At 41.8% G+C, this 17,193-nt stretch overlaps 1 protein-coding gene across 25 annotated transcripts in view; it reads right to left on the bottom strand.

The window, feature by feature from the left end:
• WASF3 (WASP family member 3) overlaps positions 1-17,193 on the bottom strand; it is a 122,049-nt gene that overhangs the window by 36,511 nt on the left and 68,345 nt on the right. For all 25 annotated transcript variants that reach the window (XM_070578692.1, XM_070578705.1, XM_070578690.1 and 22 more), the window contains one exon: positions 6,586-6,728. In XM_070578692.1, the coding sequence (XP_070434793.1) occupies positions 6,586-6,718 (133 nt within the window). In that variant the 5' untranslated portion in view covers positions 6,719-6,728. The remainder of the gene's footprint in view (positions 1-6,585; positions 6,729-17,193) is intronic.

Here is a 17,193-nt window from a genome sequence, read left to right as displayed (position 1 = left end):
TCATTCCATCTGCCTCCAGTTCTAATCCTGACAGAACTTCTACCCTAGAGTTTCCTAACTATACGTTACTTCTTACCTCCCTTCTCTGGTTTTCTTTGTCTCCAAGAAATACAAATACTTACCTCAGTTTGAGGCATTAATTTTTTTTTTTAATTCTTGCTGTTTCTTCTAGTCACCTTCTGTCCAGATATATCAATACATTTTCTCTTAACTTACCCTTTACTCTAGCCTTAACCTGCATGGAAATGTACTTTTGATCTATTTTCTGTATATACTGCATTTGAATCTCCCCTTTTCCTCTCAAAATCCCATTTGGCTAAAAACATTCAAGAAATCTATTCAGTGCACGCCTTCAGAATATTTAAATCTCCATTCTGCGTAGAACTGCTCTGGTATAATCAATTAATACAACTGCGAATTCCAGATCTAACCACAGAAAGCAAAGACTACAGGGCAAGCCCTTAAGGAGGCATTTTTATGTCGACTCAGAATTCGGCTTGATATGAAACATAACATGTACCATAAGGAGCATTAATAAAAATATTAATCACTTATTAAAATCTTTTAGACTAAAACAGACTTCCTTTCTCATTTATGCAATTACTTGAAATGTGGAAATTAATGGAAAATAGATTTTGTAATAATTTTTTTTTAAAGAGAGGTATATTTAAAAGTAATGGAGTCTCAGAATTTTGGACCATTTGTAAAAACTATCTTTGCTCTTTATGAGGACATTTGATGACGTGTAAGACATAAAAAAGCTTAAAAAAAAAAGATGCCAAAAATAACCAGAGATGTACTGATTTTATACAAGAATTTGATAGTGTTCCCCCCATAAAGAAACAATGTATATATCCAACAGTAGGAAAACGGTTAAATAATTTTGGTATATCAATATAATACAGTAATCTCCAGCTTTCAAAAAACCTGTCTTAGGGCCAGCCCCAATGGCCTAGTGGTTAAGTTCAGTGCATCGACTTCAGCAGCCCAGGTTTGGTTCCCAGGCACGGACCTACACCAGTCATCTGCCAGTGGCCATGCTGTGGTGGTGGCTCACATACAAAAACAGGAAGATTGGCAGAGATGTTAGCTTAGGGGAAATCTTTCTCAGCAAAAAAAGAAATGTGTCTTAGAAGAATTAATAAAGATGTTTATGATATATTGAGTACGTAACCATGATAGACCAATTCTTACTGGCCTTATTGTATCAACAACAAAAGATCAAAGTTATCTTATAGGCCCAATGAGCAACAACTGCCAGTCATGTAGCTGAAGCATGTAAGAAGATGGAAACCTTGTCCTCAGATGACCTTGAGCCACCTAGGAACCCAAAGTTCCCTAACCACGGAACTCGACGTGATGAGAAAGTGGCTCTAGTAAGAAGCAGGGGTTCCTTGATTTGTAGTACACAGGACTTATAAGACTCTTACACTCCCACCATCCCATCAGATTCTGCCAAGCTAGTGTTTTGCATAACCACTCCCACTCCCAACTCCTGAAAAGTCTGTCCCTGCTTTGCTCAGGGAAACAGACTTGAGCTTCGCCTCCTGTCTCCTTGCTGGCCAGTCATACAATAAAGCTCTTTCTTTTCTCAAAAGCCAGTGCCACAGTACGGGCTTCTATCTGGCAGCAGGCCTTCGCTCAGTAACAAGTATAAGCTATAAAACCATATGTATAATAAAATACCATCATTAGAAAGATATATACAAAGCATTATCACTGATTTCCTCTGATTAATGAAAATTCTGTAACTTTTTTCCTTTGTGTTTTCCTGTGCTAAGTTCTCTATATTATCTTATTAGTACCATCAAATATAACCAAAAACCTTGGGGTGGGGGGATGCACTAAAGGTCTCATTCATTTTTTTGTGACATCTTGGGAACCTTCGTAAGAGGGAGAATATAAGACAGTTATTATCACAAGAACAAAGAGAAAAGAAGTATAAAACCAAGTCTATTAAAAAGGACTTGTGTCACCCTAGGCACGTATGCCTTATGTTCCCATTTCCTTTTTTAAGCAAATTATATTAAAATTACCTTATATTATCAGTAGGAATTTGATTGCAAGACACTGTAATTTTAATTGAGCAACTAGCTGATAGGAACAAGAGCACTCAGATTATTAATCAAGGAGAATGAGGAAAAGCTCTCCTGATTGAATGTTAATTGCTACACTAAACTTAGTATTTGAGAAAAAAATCAATATTCTACAGCTAGAAAACCAAGTAACACACTACTAACCAAAACTGTCTTTAAAAGTGGCTTTCCTGCCGCCTTATCACTCACATTGGAAGTTAGTAACACTCAACGGAACAAAGATATGAAAATTATTAAATACTAATTTTTTTATTTTATTGGATAAAGATGTGAAAGCTTTTGATCCATTTTCTTTAACTATAAGGGTATTCAAGTTATAAATTTCCTCTCTTTCACTACTATGACTGTTCCTAAACTCAATACCAATATCAATATTTTCTCATTGAAAATATTTCAATTCCCTGAAGAGCCTGGTAAAAATCTAATACTGACAAAATTTCTGGCCCTTTAAAGTCAAGTGTCTAATTTGGATGTAATGGGAGCATGGCAACTGGTAAAAACCTATAGATTTCCCAAATGTTATATAGAGTTGTAGGGGCTTCAGAGGTCTATTTGGTATCTTTTCTTGCTTTATGCAAAGTCATTTATATCCTCACAACCCTGACCTGCCCCCAGAGATGTGATGAGAAACAGAACGATCAGGTAAATCAGGCCTCAATTGCTAATATTCCTTTTTGGGAAAAAACAAAGAAATTCCTTCTAGACTCCAGGTCTGTTCTTCCTTCCCTAGAACCACCAGAGAATTAATCACCCTGAATTATCAGAGTAGGTCTCCCAGGGCAAGTGTACGCTGCTTAAGGCAGGTATGACTAGTCTAGGGGCAAGGCAAATCCTTAAAAGTTCCCACCGAGATTCCCCCCCGCCCCAAGATGGCATCTGTAGACAGTCTAGTCTCTCTCTGTATCACTTACAGGAAGTTCAGATAAGTGTACATCACCCACCCTCATCTGAGGAGTGGAGAGTTTTTTTGGGGGTGGGGGGTGCTGGTTAACACAGGTATGGGAGGGTGGGCAGAGAAGTAAGGAAAATTAAGATGGTCCATTTTTATCTGGACCTACTGAATAATGGTCAGATACTCAAAGGAATAAAAAAATAGATTCTGTTTTGACTTTATCTTGGGAATTAATACTCAGTAAAACAAAGACTTCTAATATGACAGATTCATTCATTCCTAAAATTCTGCTTTAAAAACCTGATGAATGATTACAAAATTAGAAAATAACATAAAATATTCTTTCAAACTTGCATTCTTCCTAACAATTTTAGATCATAAAAAAAACTGCATATAACTTTCCTCATCTCCCATAATATATTTCTACTTAGTGGAAAACACCACAAAAACTAAAGATTCACCCAAAATGTAGGTGTCATTTATTAAGTGCTAGTGTTGTAGTAAGTCATAATAATTCAGTGTTTCCTATTTTATGACCATATTGATGTCAATTATACATGCTTTTTAACTTCTAAGTACTCACCAAATTGATTTTATTTACTGTATGTTGCACCTAGAGGGGTACTGAGTGAATGAACACCAATGAATAAATTACTGGTAATCATGCTATTCTATCATCAATTAATAATTTAGTATCTTAGCTTCCTAAAATTATATCTTTGGTGTACATATCCCCATACTCTCACTCCTCTTTTTGTAAGGTTCTTTGGGTTGCAAGTGCAGATGCACACGAGGACCCTGAAGTCGGGGAGGGTTTTCTCTCAGGATAGCTGAGCACTGCTCCCCGAACAGGAGCTGGAAAGCCGTCCTGGGCAGGTCTCAGGGCCAGCTGCTCTCTCCACCGTGCTGGGCCCTGTGTCTCTCCCGCGTCCAGCCCCTGTTTCTCTCTGCACATTCCTTTCCCTTTCTTTACCTGCTGGCTCTCTCCCTTCTCCTAACCTCTGCCCCCTCTACAACTTCGGCTTGCAGGTGGCCATCAGGACTTCTTCAGTCCTGGATGACATCTCAGCAGTAGATCCTATAATAAACCAGCAAATTCACTGTGCTTCTTAGTTCAAACTTGCTGCAAGAATATGACTGACGCAGCTCATCTTTTCAGTCCAGACACATGGTGTCTAATGTCGCAGGTCGCATCGCTGGTACACACTCCAATCACAATCTCTCGAGTGACTCCTAGCCTCTTGTTTCAAAGCTCCCCATGAGACTCTACTAGAGGCGGAGCTGAGATCCACTGAGGCAGCCCAGCTAAGGACTGACCGCCCTTGAGGCCAGTACAAGTCCCTGGTCCACTCAGAGGCTACCGTGATTCGTGTGTACAAATGTAACCAAGGCCAGAGTGGTGCGTTAGTTTCCTACAGCTGCTATTCCTACTGGCTCAAACTACCACAAACCTTGAAACAACACAAATTCATCATCTTACAGTTCTGGAGGTCAGAAGTCTGAACTGGACCTCACTGGGCTGACACAAGGTGTTGGCAGAGCTGTGTTCCTCCTGGAGGCTCTCGCGGAGATCCGTGTCCTTGCCGTTGTCCAGTTTCCATGGGCTGCTTGCATTCCACGGCTCTGGGCCTCTCCTTCCATCTTCAAAGCCAGCAATGGCCGAGTCTTCCTCACGTCACATCCTTCTCACAGTGATCTTCTACCTCCTTCTTCCGCACTTAACGGACCCCAGTGACTACAATGGGTGAGGATAATCCAGGACAATCTCCTCCTCTTACGGTTAGCTCATTAACAACCTTAACTCCTCCTTGCTGCGTCACATAACATATCCACAAGTTCCAAAGATTAAGACGTGAACGTCCTTGGACGGGCTACCATTATTCTATCCCAAGTGGACTACATGGAACAAAACGTACTCTGTGGGTAGTTTCAACTTACCAGAGACTGTGGCCAAGCAGGCACCATAAACACGGCTAACATAACACTATGCTGAATATTATGCATGCGATATAGCTTGACTATTAAAACTTTAAGTTTGTGTTGGTTTTCATCACTTATACTCTACGCCAATAGACATTTCAGCGATAAAAACAAGAGACTAAGACGTTCTTACAAAAATGTATGAAGGCAAACAGAAACATTTCCACCCCTCAATAATTTACAAGGTATCTTCCTGTAATTATATGAATTTCCAGATTCATCAACAACCACTACCAAAAATCAATTGTAATTAGTTTAGATTCTAGAAGAACTCGAAAACACATTTTAAGTAATTTCCAAGCTACTTTTGCCTTAGTCAATGGTTGCAGATATATTAAAAATCTATCAATAACAATATATAGTGCAACTCTTTTAAAGAAAAATATACTTATCACAATACTTCTTCTCCAAAATAAATAAAAGTACTTGAGGTTTTTAAGAAAGTTCTCCTGTGCTTGAGGCTACTAGCATCTGAAATTTCATGGAGGATTTTCCAGTTGTTAACAGAGTTCCTGAAAAATTTAACTGTGAAAACGTGTCACCCAAAATGCCGTGTAAACCATCTAAACTAAAAAGGAGTGGATGAAGTGAGAGAACAAGATTACAACATAAATGTAAAAGTTACTAAGGAAGAAACACAGCCACGCACCGCATAACGACGTCTCAGCCAACAATGGACCACACATACGACGGTGGTCCCGTAAGACGAGGATCACACAGCCTAGGCGTCCAGCGGGCTGTACCACCGAGGTCTGTGTGAGCCACTCTATGACGTTCACAGGACAACGAAATCACCCAACAAAGCATTTCTCAGAATGTTTTACAACTTCAAAAAGCTTTGAGGAGAAAAGCATTTTCATGCATATTTGGGTCTTAAAACATGGAATATCCTTTGGGTGATTCACATTAACGTTCAATTTAGAATAACAGAAAGTCTATTCTTCCCTATGTTTGCATTTGCTTGTATGTACATAACCTAGGTATATAATACATGGTACTGTATATACCTAATAATCATATTTGACCTCAATTCGGAAGTCAGCACCTGCATTTGAACTTTTAGTAGGCTAAAATCAGCAGATCTCACTAATTTTGGACTTTATTCTTCGATTCATTTGGAATATTATTTAATCAACAAATACTTACAGAGCATCTACTGTGTGCCAGGCATATTACAAGCGTTAACTTGCTTTCAGTTTATTACATTTTTAAAAAACAATTAGTCCCGTCCAAAGTTTAACAAAATAATTCACTAAAAGTTTTTTAAAAACCACCGTTTATCTTATCTTCATTTTAATAAGCTTTTAAAAAGTAACACGACTTTAAATCCACACATTTGGTCTTCTCTAATCATTTGAGAATCGGTCATTCTAACTGGACATCGTCTTCGTCACAGAGCGGTACCGCAAGGCCAGCAGGGCGCAGCCGTCCCTTTCACTGGGAGCTCGGGAGGGAGGGAGCGAGGCAGGCTCTTTCCTTCACAGCTACAGTCTCTTCTTTGGACAATCACATAATTGTTGAACAGAGATCAAATTAAATCAAATTTAATTTAATATTTAAATTCATAAAATGTCACTGGTGGTCAGAACAAAGGGATTCTAGAAATGAGAGACTCACTCAGGCTGCTCAGCTGGCGTATGATGGCAGCAAGGGTGCTGTTGGTGACGCACTCCAGCTCACTGGCGATCCCCTCGGGCAGCGCTCCTCGGCACAGGTGCCGGGGCTCGATGTTCCGCTTCACTAGCGGCATGGCTCACGAGCTGAAAATTAAAAAGACTTTTTTAAAGCTCACATTCACATTTTAACAAATCTAGAGTTTTAATTCTCTTGAAAACTGATTCCTTCCCAGGAAGTTTCATTATCCTATCATTTCTACACGAGAAAATCAGCTAAATATGTAATAGATGCTGAATTACTAAAATGAATTTTATAGATTTCAAAGACAGACGTACAGTACACTCCTATTTTTATAAAAAATAATATATGTCAGATCTCCAGTTAAGCACGAGCAAATGAACACATGCATTTTCACCTCCCCTCCCTCTCCACTAAAATGGCAAGAGACAGAACAGGCACAAGCCCACAAGCACTCAGAGCAGGAGAGGACACCACAGCCCGACACTGTGGGCAGAGCTGACCAGGTTAAGACACAGAAAGGCCAGACTGAGGCTGCCAGGGGGAGGCCGGACATGAGCCCACCTGCACCACAGAACCTCCCCCAGAAGAGCCCGGGAAGAGGAGGCGCCAGTACCTATGAAGTAGGGGAGCAGGGGAAATGGAGGCGTGTGAGAACAGGACTGGCTTTTAAAAATCCACTCGTGGGGGCTGGCCCAGTGGCATAGTGGTTAAGTTTGCACACTCCGCTTAGGCAGCCCAGGGTTTGTGAGTTCGGATCCCAGGTGCAGACCTACACGCCTCTCATCAAGCCATGCTGTAGCAGCATCCCACATACATAATACAGGAAAATTGGCACAGATGTTACCTCAGTGACAATCTTCCTCAAGCAAAAAGAGGAAGATTGGCAACAGATGTTTGCTCAGGGCCAATCTTCCTCACCAAAAACAAAAACTAAAAAACAAAAAACCACTGGTGAATTCCTTCTCCCTTCCTGTGTTGCCCCTCCTCCACCCCATCCACCATGATTTACCCTCTGGAAAGGTGAATTCAAGAATCAGGACTTGAGACACTAGGCACAGCTAAAGGTCGGGGTAGGAAATGCACTGAAACCAGGAGTATTAAGCCAAAGCCCATACTGAATGGTCAGAGCGACCACTCCCCTCCTCCACCCCCAGCTCCCTTCTCCACCTGGCTCCCTGAACACTGGCAGCCTGTGTTTACTCCCCCTACAAAGAGACTGGAACATTTTTCCCTGGAGAATGTGTTAGGAGAAGAGATCTACGAACACTGATGCTGGGGCGGGGCGCTTCCCCTGCTGAAACCGCCAACTAGGACAACCCACAGGACACCTGTCAATCACCTCTCCCGACAGGCAGTTTTCCAATCAACTTTCAGTGCCTTAAATAAGAACAGACAGTAAAGGCTCATGAGGCACTTCAGGAAAGCCGCCTTCATTATCCTGCGAATTACTTTCACCTCTCCTCAGAAAGCACAGTATAAATAAAATAAAATCTCAACTTTCTCTTTCAGGAAGTATGCACAGTTTCAAACCTACGACTCATGCAACAAATTTACTGTTCACACAGCAGCAGAAAATCCAGTGGCTGTCGTTTTGACAAGACGATCATATTGCCCAACTTGCAGGAGCAGAAACACAGCAAGCCCTAGGACCTTGGTGACATCTGTTAGCAGTCAAGCCAGCCCTGAAACGCCAATCTGGAATTCTTGTTATGCGAGACAAATAATGTCCTATTTGTTTCAAGCCCTCTAGCTGGGTGTTCGGCACAACAGTGGAATGGCACACGGCACGGTATCCTGCGCCTAAAGAACCGGGGATGCGGTAAGCACGTAATCAATCTCTGTCTGTCTTCCTCCTTTCTTCAAACCCTTTCTTCACGTACCCAATAAATACTTGCTGAGCACCCACCACAGACACAGCAGCATCTGAGGTGACAAGGACCCAGTGGGGAGTGAGAGCAGACAAGGTCCCCAGTGGAACTTTATTCTGGCAAGGAAGGGCGACCCTGATCCAACAGCACAGGTTAAGGCTTGGGGTCATGGAACCATTTGTGGGGACCGAGTGCTGACCTCTCTGAGGAGTCATGGGCAGCCTCTCTGAGCCCACGACTGCTGACCTGCAATCTGAAGGGTGAATAAGGGCTAACTCACAAAGGGTCCCGGGGCAGAGGTCACGTGGGGAAGGAGGCAGAGGAGGGCAAAAATGCGTGGCAGCTGGAAAGGAAAAGTTCAATTATGCCAATGTTTTTATGACTACTGCTGCCTTCTGTCCAGTAAGGTGGCCGCTGAACGTCCTGACCTTATTTTCAGACTCAAATACTACTTCACCCGTGGACACAGGCGCACTGCCTATGGCACATCACCTCTCTGTGCCTCAGTTTCCTCCCCGTAAAATGGAGATAATAACAGCACCTACCTTAGAGAGGGAGGATTTAATGAGTTATTACATTATTAGAAATCACTCACAGCAGTGCCTGGCATATAGTACATTAAAAAATTTCACTGATTATATTAATTTTATTACATCTTATATGTTGTTATCATGTTAATTATTCTTATAGGAATAAAAAAGGAACAGATTACTGTTCGAGGATAATGCTGAACTACAGAAAATAGATAATATTTACACAAAAATTATGAAAAGAAGAGGTACACCCCCAAGGAAAGAGTGCTAAAATAGGAAAATTCTAGATCTACAAGTCTCTAGGTGAAAGTACAAAGATTTACCATGAGTTGTCTTTTCTTTCTGGGAGAATTGATTAGAGCAATAGGATGGTAACTAATCAAAATAAAACAAACTAGAAAACTAGAATTCCTCATAGGGAAAAAAAGCAAAAATCATTAATAAACTTAATGAAAACATAAAGTATGGGAAAGAAAAATACTGACAACTGATCAGCAGGGATTCACTCCAGGAGAACTAGAAGGAAATGAAGCAACAAAAACCATGATTCCACACAGAAGTGCAGAGCACTGCAGGTGGAGTGGGCGATGGGAGGACGGGCGGCACACGCTTCCAAAGGTGGCACAGGTGGGCTAACGACCCGATGGACACAAGGCTCTCAAGTCATCAGCAGACTGCTGGTGTGTGAAACTGGCCCAAGCATGAATTAGTTTTTAAATCATTTCTCAAAAGAGGGTTTTACAAGAATTTGGGATAAACACAAGATTTAGGAGCTGAATGCTGACGATGTATATAACAGTCCCCTCTTCCATATTCATTTCGCATTTATTCAGGATGAAATGTCACTCTTTCCCCATATTTTTTAACTGACATGCCCAGAAACATCCCAGTACAGCATCTCCCCAGCCCACCACGCACACTTCTTTGGACCTGCAATTGTTCAAATACACAGAATCCTAATTATACACACACCACACAGAGGTCCCACCAGCACGGCCAGAACATGGCCAAAGCTAGTTAAAGACCTTCTCCTCCTTCCCTGAACTGAGGAGCTCCCTAATACCAGACGTGCCGTGACTCTGGCATACCTGGGAGCTGGCACAGGCTGTTTCCCACACAGTCAGTCTTGAAAACACACACAAGACTTTCCCAACGTTCTCAGTTAGAAGTGCTCTCATCTGCTCTGATGCCCACTCCATCCCTGCCAAAAGCCTTCAGTTTTATACTTAAGACACCCCCCTCTCGTGTCACAGTGAACTGCTGACTTAAAACGGGAGGCACAGGAAGGTTCCACGTGTATGTGGCAGACTTACTGAAAGTACTGACCTAGAGACTTGCTTATGATGGTATTAGGGTACAAAAGAGAATGGCTTAACTCTATAGGTGTATTAATCGTGTCTTTAATTTTTTTTTTTTTTGAGGAAGATTAACCCTGAGCTAACTACTGCCAGTCCTCCTCTTTTTGCTGAGGAAGCCTGGCCCTGAGCTAACGTCTGTGCCCATCTTCCTCTACTTTATACGTGGGACGCCTACCACAGCATGGCGTGTCAAGCGGTGCAATGTCCACACCCGGGATCTGAACCAGCGAACCCCGGGCCGCCGAGAAGCAGAACATGTGAACTTAACTGCTGCGCCACCGGGCCGGCCCCCCATGTCTTTAATTTTCTGTATTCTGATGCTCCGACACCCGGGACCTTGCTGACCCTGAAGGGACTGCCCTTCCCAGGGTTAGCCAAATCCTGGAGCTAATAAACTCACCCAGGAGCTCATCTTTCAATGCAAACCTACCAACCCAGAGCCCATACCCCCACAACCTCCTCTATCGGGCTCTCATGCTCAGGGCCACTATCACCCCAGGGCCGGGTACCAGACAACTAGGGACAACACTGTGCCCTACCACCTGCTGAAATTGTTCAAACTAGCCAATCCTGAACCTGCTTACCCTGCCTCACCTGTTCCTTCATGCAAAAACCATCATAAAGGCTTTTACACCAGCTCCCCCTCACTCCTGCCTCCTGACCAACCCTGGTGCTTCACCATGTGGCCCCCTGTGGTGTGGCGTGCCCCCTCCTCTTGGGATCTGTAACAATCTTTCCAGTGGTAATTGTCTCTTGATCTGTGTTGGCTTCACTATACCTCACATTTTCTATTAATACATCATATTTTAAAACAGTAGAGAGGTCTGAGAAGGATTCAGAAGAGGCAACATGTCAGCTGTTTGTTCATTTCTCCACTTATTATTCCAAGCAGCCTGCAGGAGTCTATGTGCCTGGTACTGGGCAAGCAATGACGACTGTCTTTTCTCTCAAGGTGGACTATAAACTCCCTGAATTTAGAGACTGAGTCTACAAATTCTGTATTCCCCACAATGCCTTTCACAGTCCACAACACAACTCAAACATTTAAAAATCGTCTGCCGACTATATTCGCATGTAATACACATATTTCTATTTGGCCTTCTCTTTGGGCTCTTCACCTGTTGTTACAGTATTTCAGCTCTAATTAATCCTAGCCTTCAGTTCTCACTACCATTATCCCTTTATCTGGAGCTCCCACACTTGTCTAAATACAAAGGACAACAGAGAGAGGACATGCTACTGTCTTCACAATTTTAGAAATAGGGTTTTGCAGTTTCTTTTTAAAGTTCTAATCACCTAGAAATGACTTTCATGGCTTTCCAATTCAGTGTGAAGTACTCTAATAGATGCATTTTTTCCCAGATAGCCTTTATGTTATCTGACACTAATCCACTTTTGAATAAATTGAAGAGCAAGGAAGAGGTGAAGGAGAAAATGTTGGGTCAGTCATTACTCTTGAAAATGGTTTGCAATTACAAAAACAAACATATAACGCACTAACCCAATTAGTCACCGATGAACTACTTAGTATGCCTCTCAGTTCCCTCATCGGAAGAACTATGACCCATCCAACTCATTCTTCAAAGTCATTCTATACGCTAGGAAAAAAATCAAAGATTGCTGATCAAATATTTAAGGATTATTAGAGGTTACATAAGGTATTACTGGTAAATCTGTAGTTTGTCCAACTTCTCTGGGAAATGTCTCAATTTAGAGAGACACAGCCTGGTTCACATAACTGTGAACTAGATTCAAGACACAGGTGAAACCAGGTCAGAGTCCTTCCCTAGGAATTTGGAAGTGGGACCATGATACCCAGATTAGCTGCCGCTCTCTTGAATGGCAGAGATGGATAACTCTTTCACCACATGAAATGGAGACTGACAAAGTTAGTCAGTAGCAAGAAATACGAGAACAGAGAAACTGGCAAAGACAAGAGACAGACAAGGACTGCCCAACGGCTTTGCCCAATCTCCCTTGGACCACAGACAACTATGAGAGAAACTGCTCCCCTCTCCCCTTCACTAAGGGTCAGACTTGCACCTTCCTGCCTTTTCTAGCTTCCTCTCTATGTCCTTTCACACAGGCATTTACCCTAATCAAATCCTTGCAGGTGTGGATCCCTTCTTGGCATCTGTTTCTCAAAGAACTCAGACCAATACAAGTGGCCCCGAGAGTGATCTGAGCAAAAAGGTTGTTAAGATGGGGATTCAGGACTTGTTCATGTACCACTCTGCAGATGAACAGGATACTGTCCTAACTGATGGTCCCTGCTGCAAGGTCCTGGTCCAACTGCTAAAGATTTCACTGGTAGTGTCCCGGAAAATGTCCTGGTGGAGTAAAATGCCGTGATAGGCATAATAACACAGACACTTGGAAAATACAGAAGGAAAAACACCTACAAAAACAGCAGAGTTGGCTAGTTACTGCTAGGTTGTACTGATACCCTGCATAAGGATAATGAGATACTGCAAGCTGTTAGTAAACAGTTAATAGCTAAGTGTGAGAACATCAGAGCCTTCTTGGCGGGTCCTCATCATGACCTGTAATGGAACTGCAGGCTGAAGACCCAACTGTGAGAGTTATAGAACTCAAAACATTTGAATACTCAGTCAAGGTAGGTCTATCATGCAGGTCCGGGCTATGGTAGAGAAAACCTGGGATCCTAAAAACTGGAATAGGGACTTCTGATGGATGCCCATGATGATGTTGAGTCTAAACACCTCCCCATTGCCCCACTAGGACCCTCTAGAAGTGGTAAGCACACCAATGGGCTGGAAGATGCTGCAGAGGCCTCTCTCCCACAAGTCAGCAGGTGGCTTCTGCAATTAGCTGCAGGCACCTCCTCCTGGATGTCAAGTTGATAACTAGTTCTGGACCTGATGAGGGAGGAAAGAGATTGACAACATCATGCTGAATGGACAGAACGAGCAAGTGGTGGGTGGTTTGTACACTGGAGACCTTGGTAAGACACATGCACTCCCAAGTATGGAAGATAAACCCTACGAAGACTCAGGGTCTGGCAACTACAGTGAAGATTCTAGGGGCCCAGTGGTCAGGGGCATGCTGGGATATCCCCTCCTAAGTAAAAGACAAATTTAACATCCCGCACCACAAAGAAGGAAGCATGGCGCCTGTTAGGTTGGGTCCTGGGAGCAACGCATCTATGAATACTGCTCTGGTCCCTAGACTGGGTGACATGGCAGCTGCCAGCTTTGAGTGGGGCCTGCAGCAAGACAGGACTTTGCAACAGGACCAGGTCGTGGTGTAAGCGAGCTGTTTAGGCCACATGACCCAGTGGACCCTGGATGGTATGGAGGTGTCAGAGATGGGAAAAGACGCAGTATGGAGCCCATGGCAAGCTCCAGGGAGAGAATCAAACACATGCCCCTAGGATTCTGAAGTATGCCCATGCCATCACAGCAGAGAACTGCTCGCCCTTGGAAAAAAGTTCTTGGTGTATTACCAGGCCCTGGTAGAGAAGATAGAATACCAAGGGACCAGGCGTTCAAGGCTCCCCACGATGAGCTGTTTGTCAGCCAGGTTACTAAGTCAACACACATCACTGCTCACAGTCGGGGTGTGTTCTCTGCACCCTGCTTCACGAGAGTTTCCTCATAGAGAAATTTGGTCTTTGTTTCTACTGAGACTCTGGCACAGAACTGGGCCTCTAATTTCTCATGGAAGAGTTTGGCTTTTTTTCTTACTGCTGGAGCCCCAGACAGATGGCAAGCTATTTCTCAGGGCTGGTGAGCACAGTTTTTCTACTCAACTTTTAAGGGATTTGACAACCCTCTGCAAACCACAGCGTTCATTCCGAGAACTCAGTTCTAGCTCACTGCCTCAGCCTGGCCCAAGACACACTTCTGGATATGAAATGAAAACCTAGCCTCCGGCATCCATTTCAGTGTCCATTCCCCGCTCAACTCCCTTAGCTTCTAACAGCTATAGCAGAGCTGCCAATTCGTTCTTTCCAGCACAGCAATATTTTTTAAAAGATGTATATGCACACGCACACACTTGGTTATATTTCATCCAGCATTTGTACATGCTCATAGCAACCTGAGTAACTAATTTCACTTCACAATGCCATTTGTGAGGAATCTCTTAAGAATCCCTCCCCTCATCTCTGACCCTCATTACTGTAATGCATCACATTTCACTGCCCCATAACCCTCCCCAACGCAGTCCTCGAATGTATTTCGAATGATAAACAGTGACTAGGTATAGTGAAAAATCGAAAAGGAGAGTGGGTGACCAGCAGAAAATGACATAAAGTGGATACTAATTACAGAAAATGGGGTAGAATGTTGAATACAGAGCAACTCTGATTTACATATTACCTCATCAAATTAACCTCGTGAGTCCCTGCGTACACTAATTACATCTTCCCTGTCTGCCTGACACAAAAACGTGCGCTGGGCAAAAAATGTATAGTACTAATGATATTATTACTTTAATTTTAATATTAACATCATATTCATTACTAAAATAAGATACTTAATAGTTTCCCTCTAGTTTTACTTATTGTACAAGTAACCTGAATTTTTCCTATAATTTTACTTACTATGCAACTAATGCTTGAATGGCATCTAACCTCTCCAAGTAGGACTCTTCTAATTAAAATCAAATGATTAAAGAATTTCAAAACCACATCAATGTGTTTTCTACTTTAAAGCACCTCTCCTATCTTCCAATAACTTATTTAACCTCTTTTTAAAATTCCATATACTGAAATTAAGTTTTCCTATAATGAGATTAATTGCAAAGTTTCTAAAAAAGTTATAGAAGTAATTCAACAAATATCTAAAACAGTATGAAGCTCTCTGAATGTCCCTTTCCATATCCATTCCTGTCCACACTGAACCACCTGGAAGGTGTCTCTGCGATGAGCAGTCACCTTAGTAATCCAATTAGTGGATTTTTCCTGATATCTTATTGTTAGTGATTTTCAGTTTAATTTCATTGTGTTCAGGGGACATGCTTTGTCTGATTTTAATTCTTTTAAATTTGTTGAGATTTGTTTTATGGCCCAGAAAACGGTTTGCCTTGGTAGCCGTTCCACGTGCACCTCAAAGGAATGTGTATACAGCTGCAGTGACTGATGACGATGCTGCGTCCCTCTGCTCCCTTGGCTGGTTCTTAGTATACTTCTTCTACGCGTTATTGAGAGGAGTGTTGAAGCTGCCACAATAATTGTGGATTTGTCAATTTCTCCCCTGAATTCTATCAGTTTTTGTTTATGTATTTTGCAGGTCTGCTGTTGAATATATACAAAAATTTAAGATTATCATGTCTTCTTGGTGAAGTGAATCCATTGTCACGATGTAATGTTCCATTTACCCCCGGTAACAATTGCTGTCCCAAAGTCTATTTTGATATTAATGAAGTCATTCCTTCTTCCTTTGATCAGTGTTTACATAGTAAAACCTTTTCCTTTTAATCTTAACTTTTCCATGTCTTTAAAGTGGGTTTATTTTAGACAGCATATAGTTGGGTCTTGCTTTTTTATGCAATCCGACAACCTTGCACTTTTAATTGGTGTGTTTAGGTCATTTACATTCAATGTAAAGGCTGATATGGTAGAATTTACACCGCCCATCTCTCTAGTGGTTTTCTATTTGTCCCATCTGTTCTTGTGCCTTTGCCTTTTTGTGCCTGTTCTCCTTTTTGCCTCTCTTTATGCCCTCTTTTAATTACTTTTTATGATGTCATTTTATCTCCACAACTGGCTTTTATTCACTTTTGTTTTAACTTTTTTTAGTGGCTGCCCTAGGGCTCACGATATACATGTTTAACTTATCACCTTCAAATAATACTAAAACACATCATGCATAGTGAGAGAACATCATATATTTAGAACCGTATATTTCCAATTTCTCCCTCCCGTGCTCTGTCCTATTTTACTTCTGTTATAAACCCACAATACATTGTTATTGTTTTTACTTTGGACAATTGTTGTTTAAAGTAATTAAAATAATGAAAAATATGACTTTTATATTTACCCTCATTTTCACCATTTCAGGGTTTCTTCATTTCTCTGTGTAGATCCAAACTGCCGTCTGGTACTCCTTCTGCCTAAAGAACTTCCTTTAACATTTCTTATAGTGCAGATCTCCTGGCAGTAAATTCCCTCAGCTTTTGTTTGTTTGAAAAAGTCTTTATTTTGCCTTTATTTTTAAAAGATACTTTTGTTGGGTATAGAATTCTGGATTGACAGGATTTGAGGCTTTTTACAATTTTGGTCTTTCGGTACTTGAAAGATGTTATTCTGGGAACCCTGGTTTACAGCCAGTTGGTCAGAAGCTCAGGTGACAACCTAGGACTTATGATGGGCATATGACGTAAAGGCAGTCTTGTGGGACTGAGCCCTTACCTTGTGGGGTCTACACTAACTCCCACTAGTGTCAGGATCGAATTGAACTGTAGGACAACCAGCTGATGTCACACAGAATCGCTGATGTGGGGAAACACACACCCTGGTGTCAGAGGCACAGCGCTGTGTGTGCAGTGGAGAACTGAGAGCAGACAAGAAACACAGGAGGAGTGTTTTTTTTCCTACACATTCTCCTTTTCTCTTTTCCTCTCTCTTTTTATGTTTCATTTTATGTTTCTTTTTATGTTGTACTGACTTAAGCTTCAGTTAGCTGATTCTTTCCTCAGCTATGTCCAGTTTGCTGACAAATTCAATTTATCATATTTTTTGTTTCTAGTAGTTTCCATTTAACTTTTTTAAAAAATAATTTTAATCTCTCTGTTGATATTCTCTATGAGTCCATGCATGTTGTCCACTTTTTCCACTACATCCTTTAATACAGTAATCATAGT

Source organism: Equus przewalskii, chromosome 16 (assembly GCF_037783145.1).
Source record: "Equus przewalskii isolate Varuska chromosome 16, EquPr2, whole genome shotgun sequence".
NCBI classification, from domain to species: Eukaryota; Metazoa; Chordata; class Mammalia; order Perissodactyla; family Equidae; genus Equus; species Equus przewalskii.
This window is presented reverse-complemented; position numbering and strand designations above follow the sequence as displayed.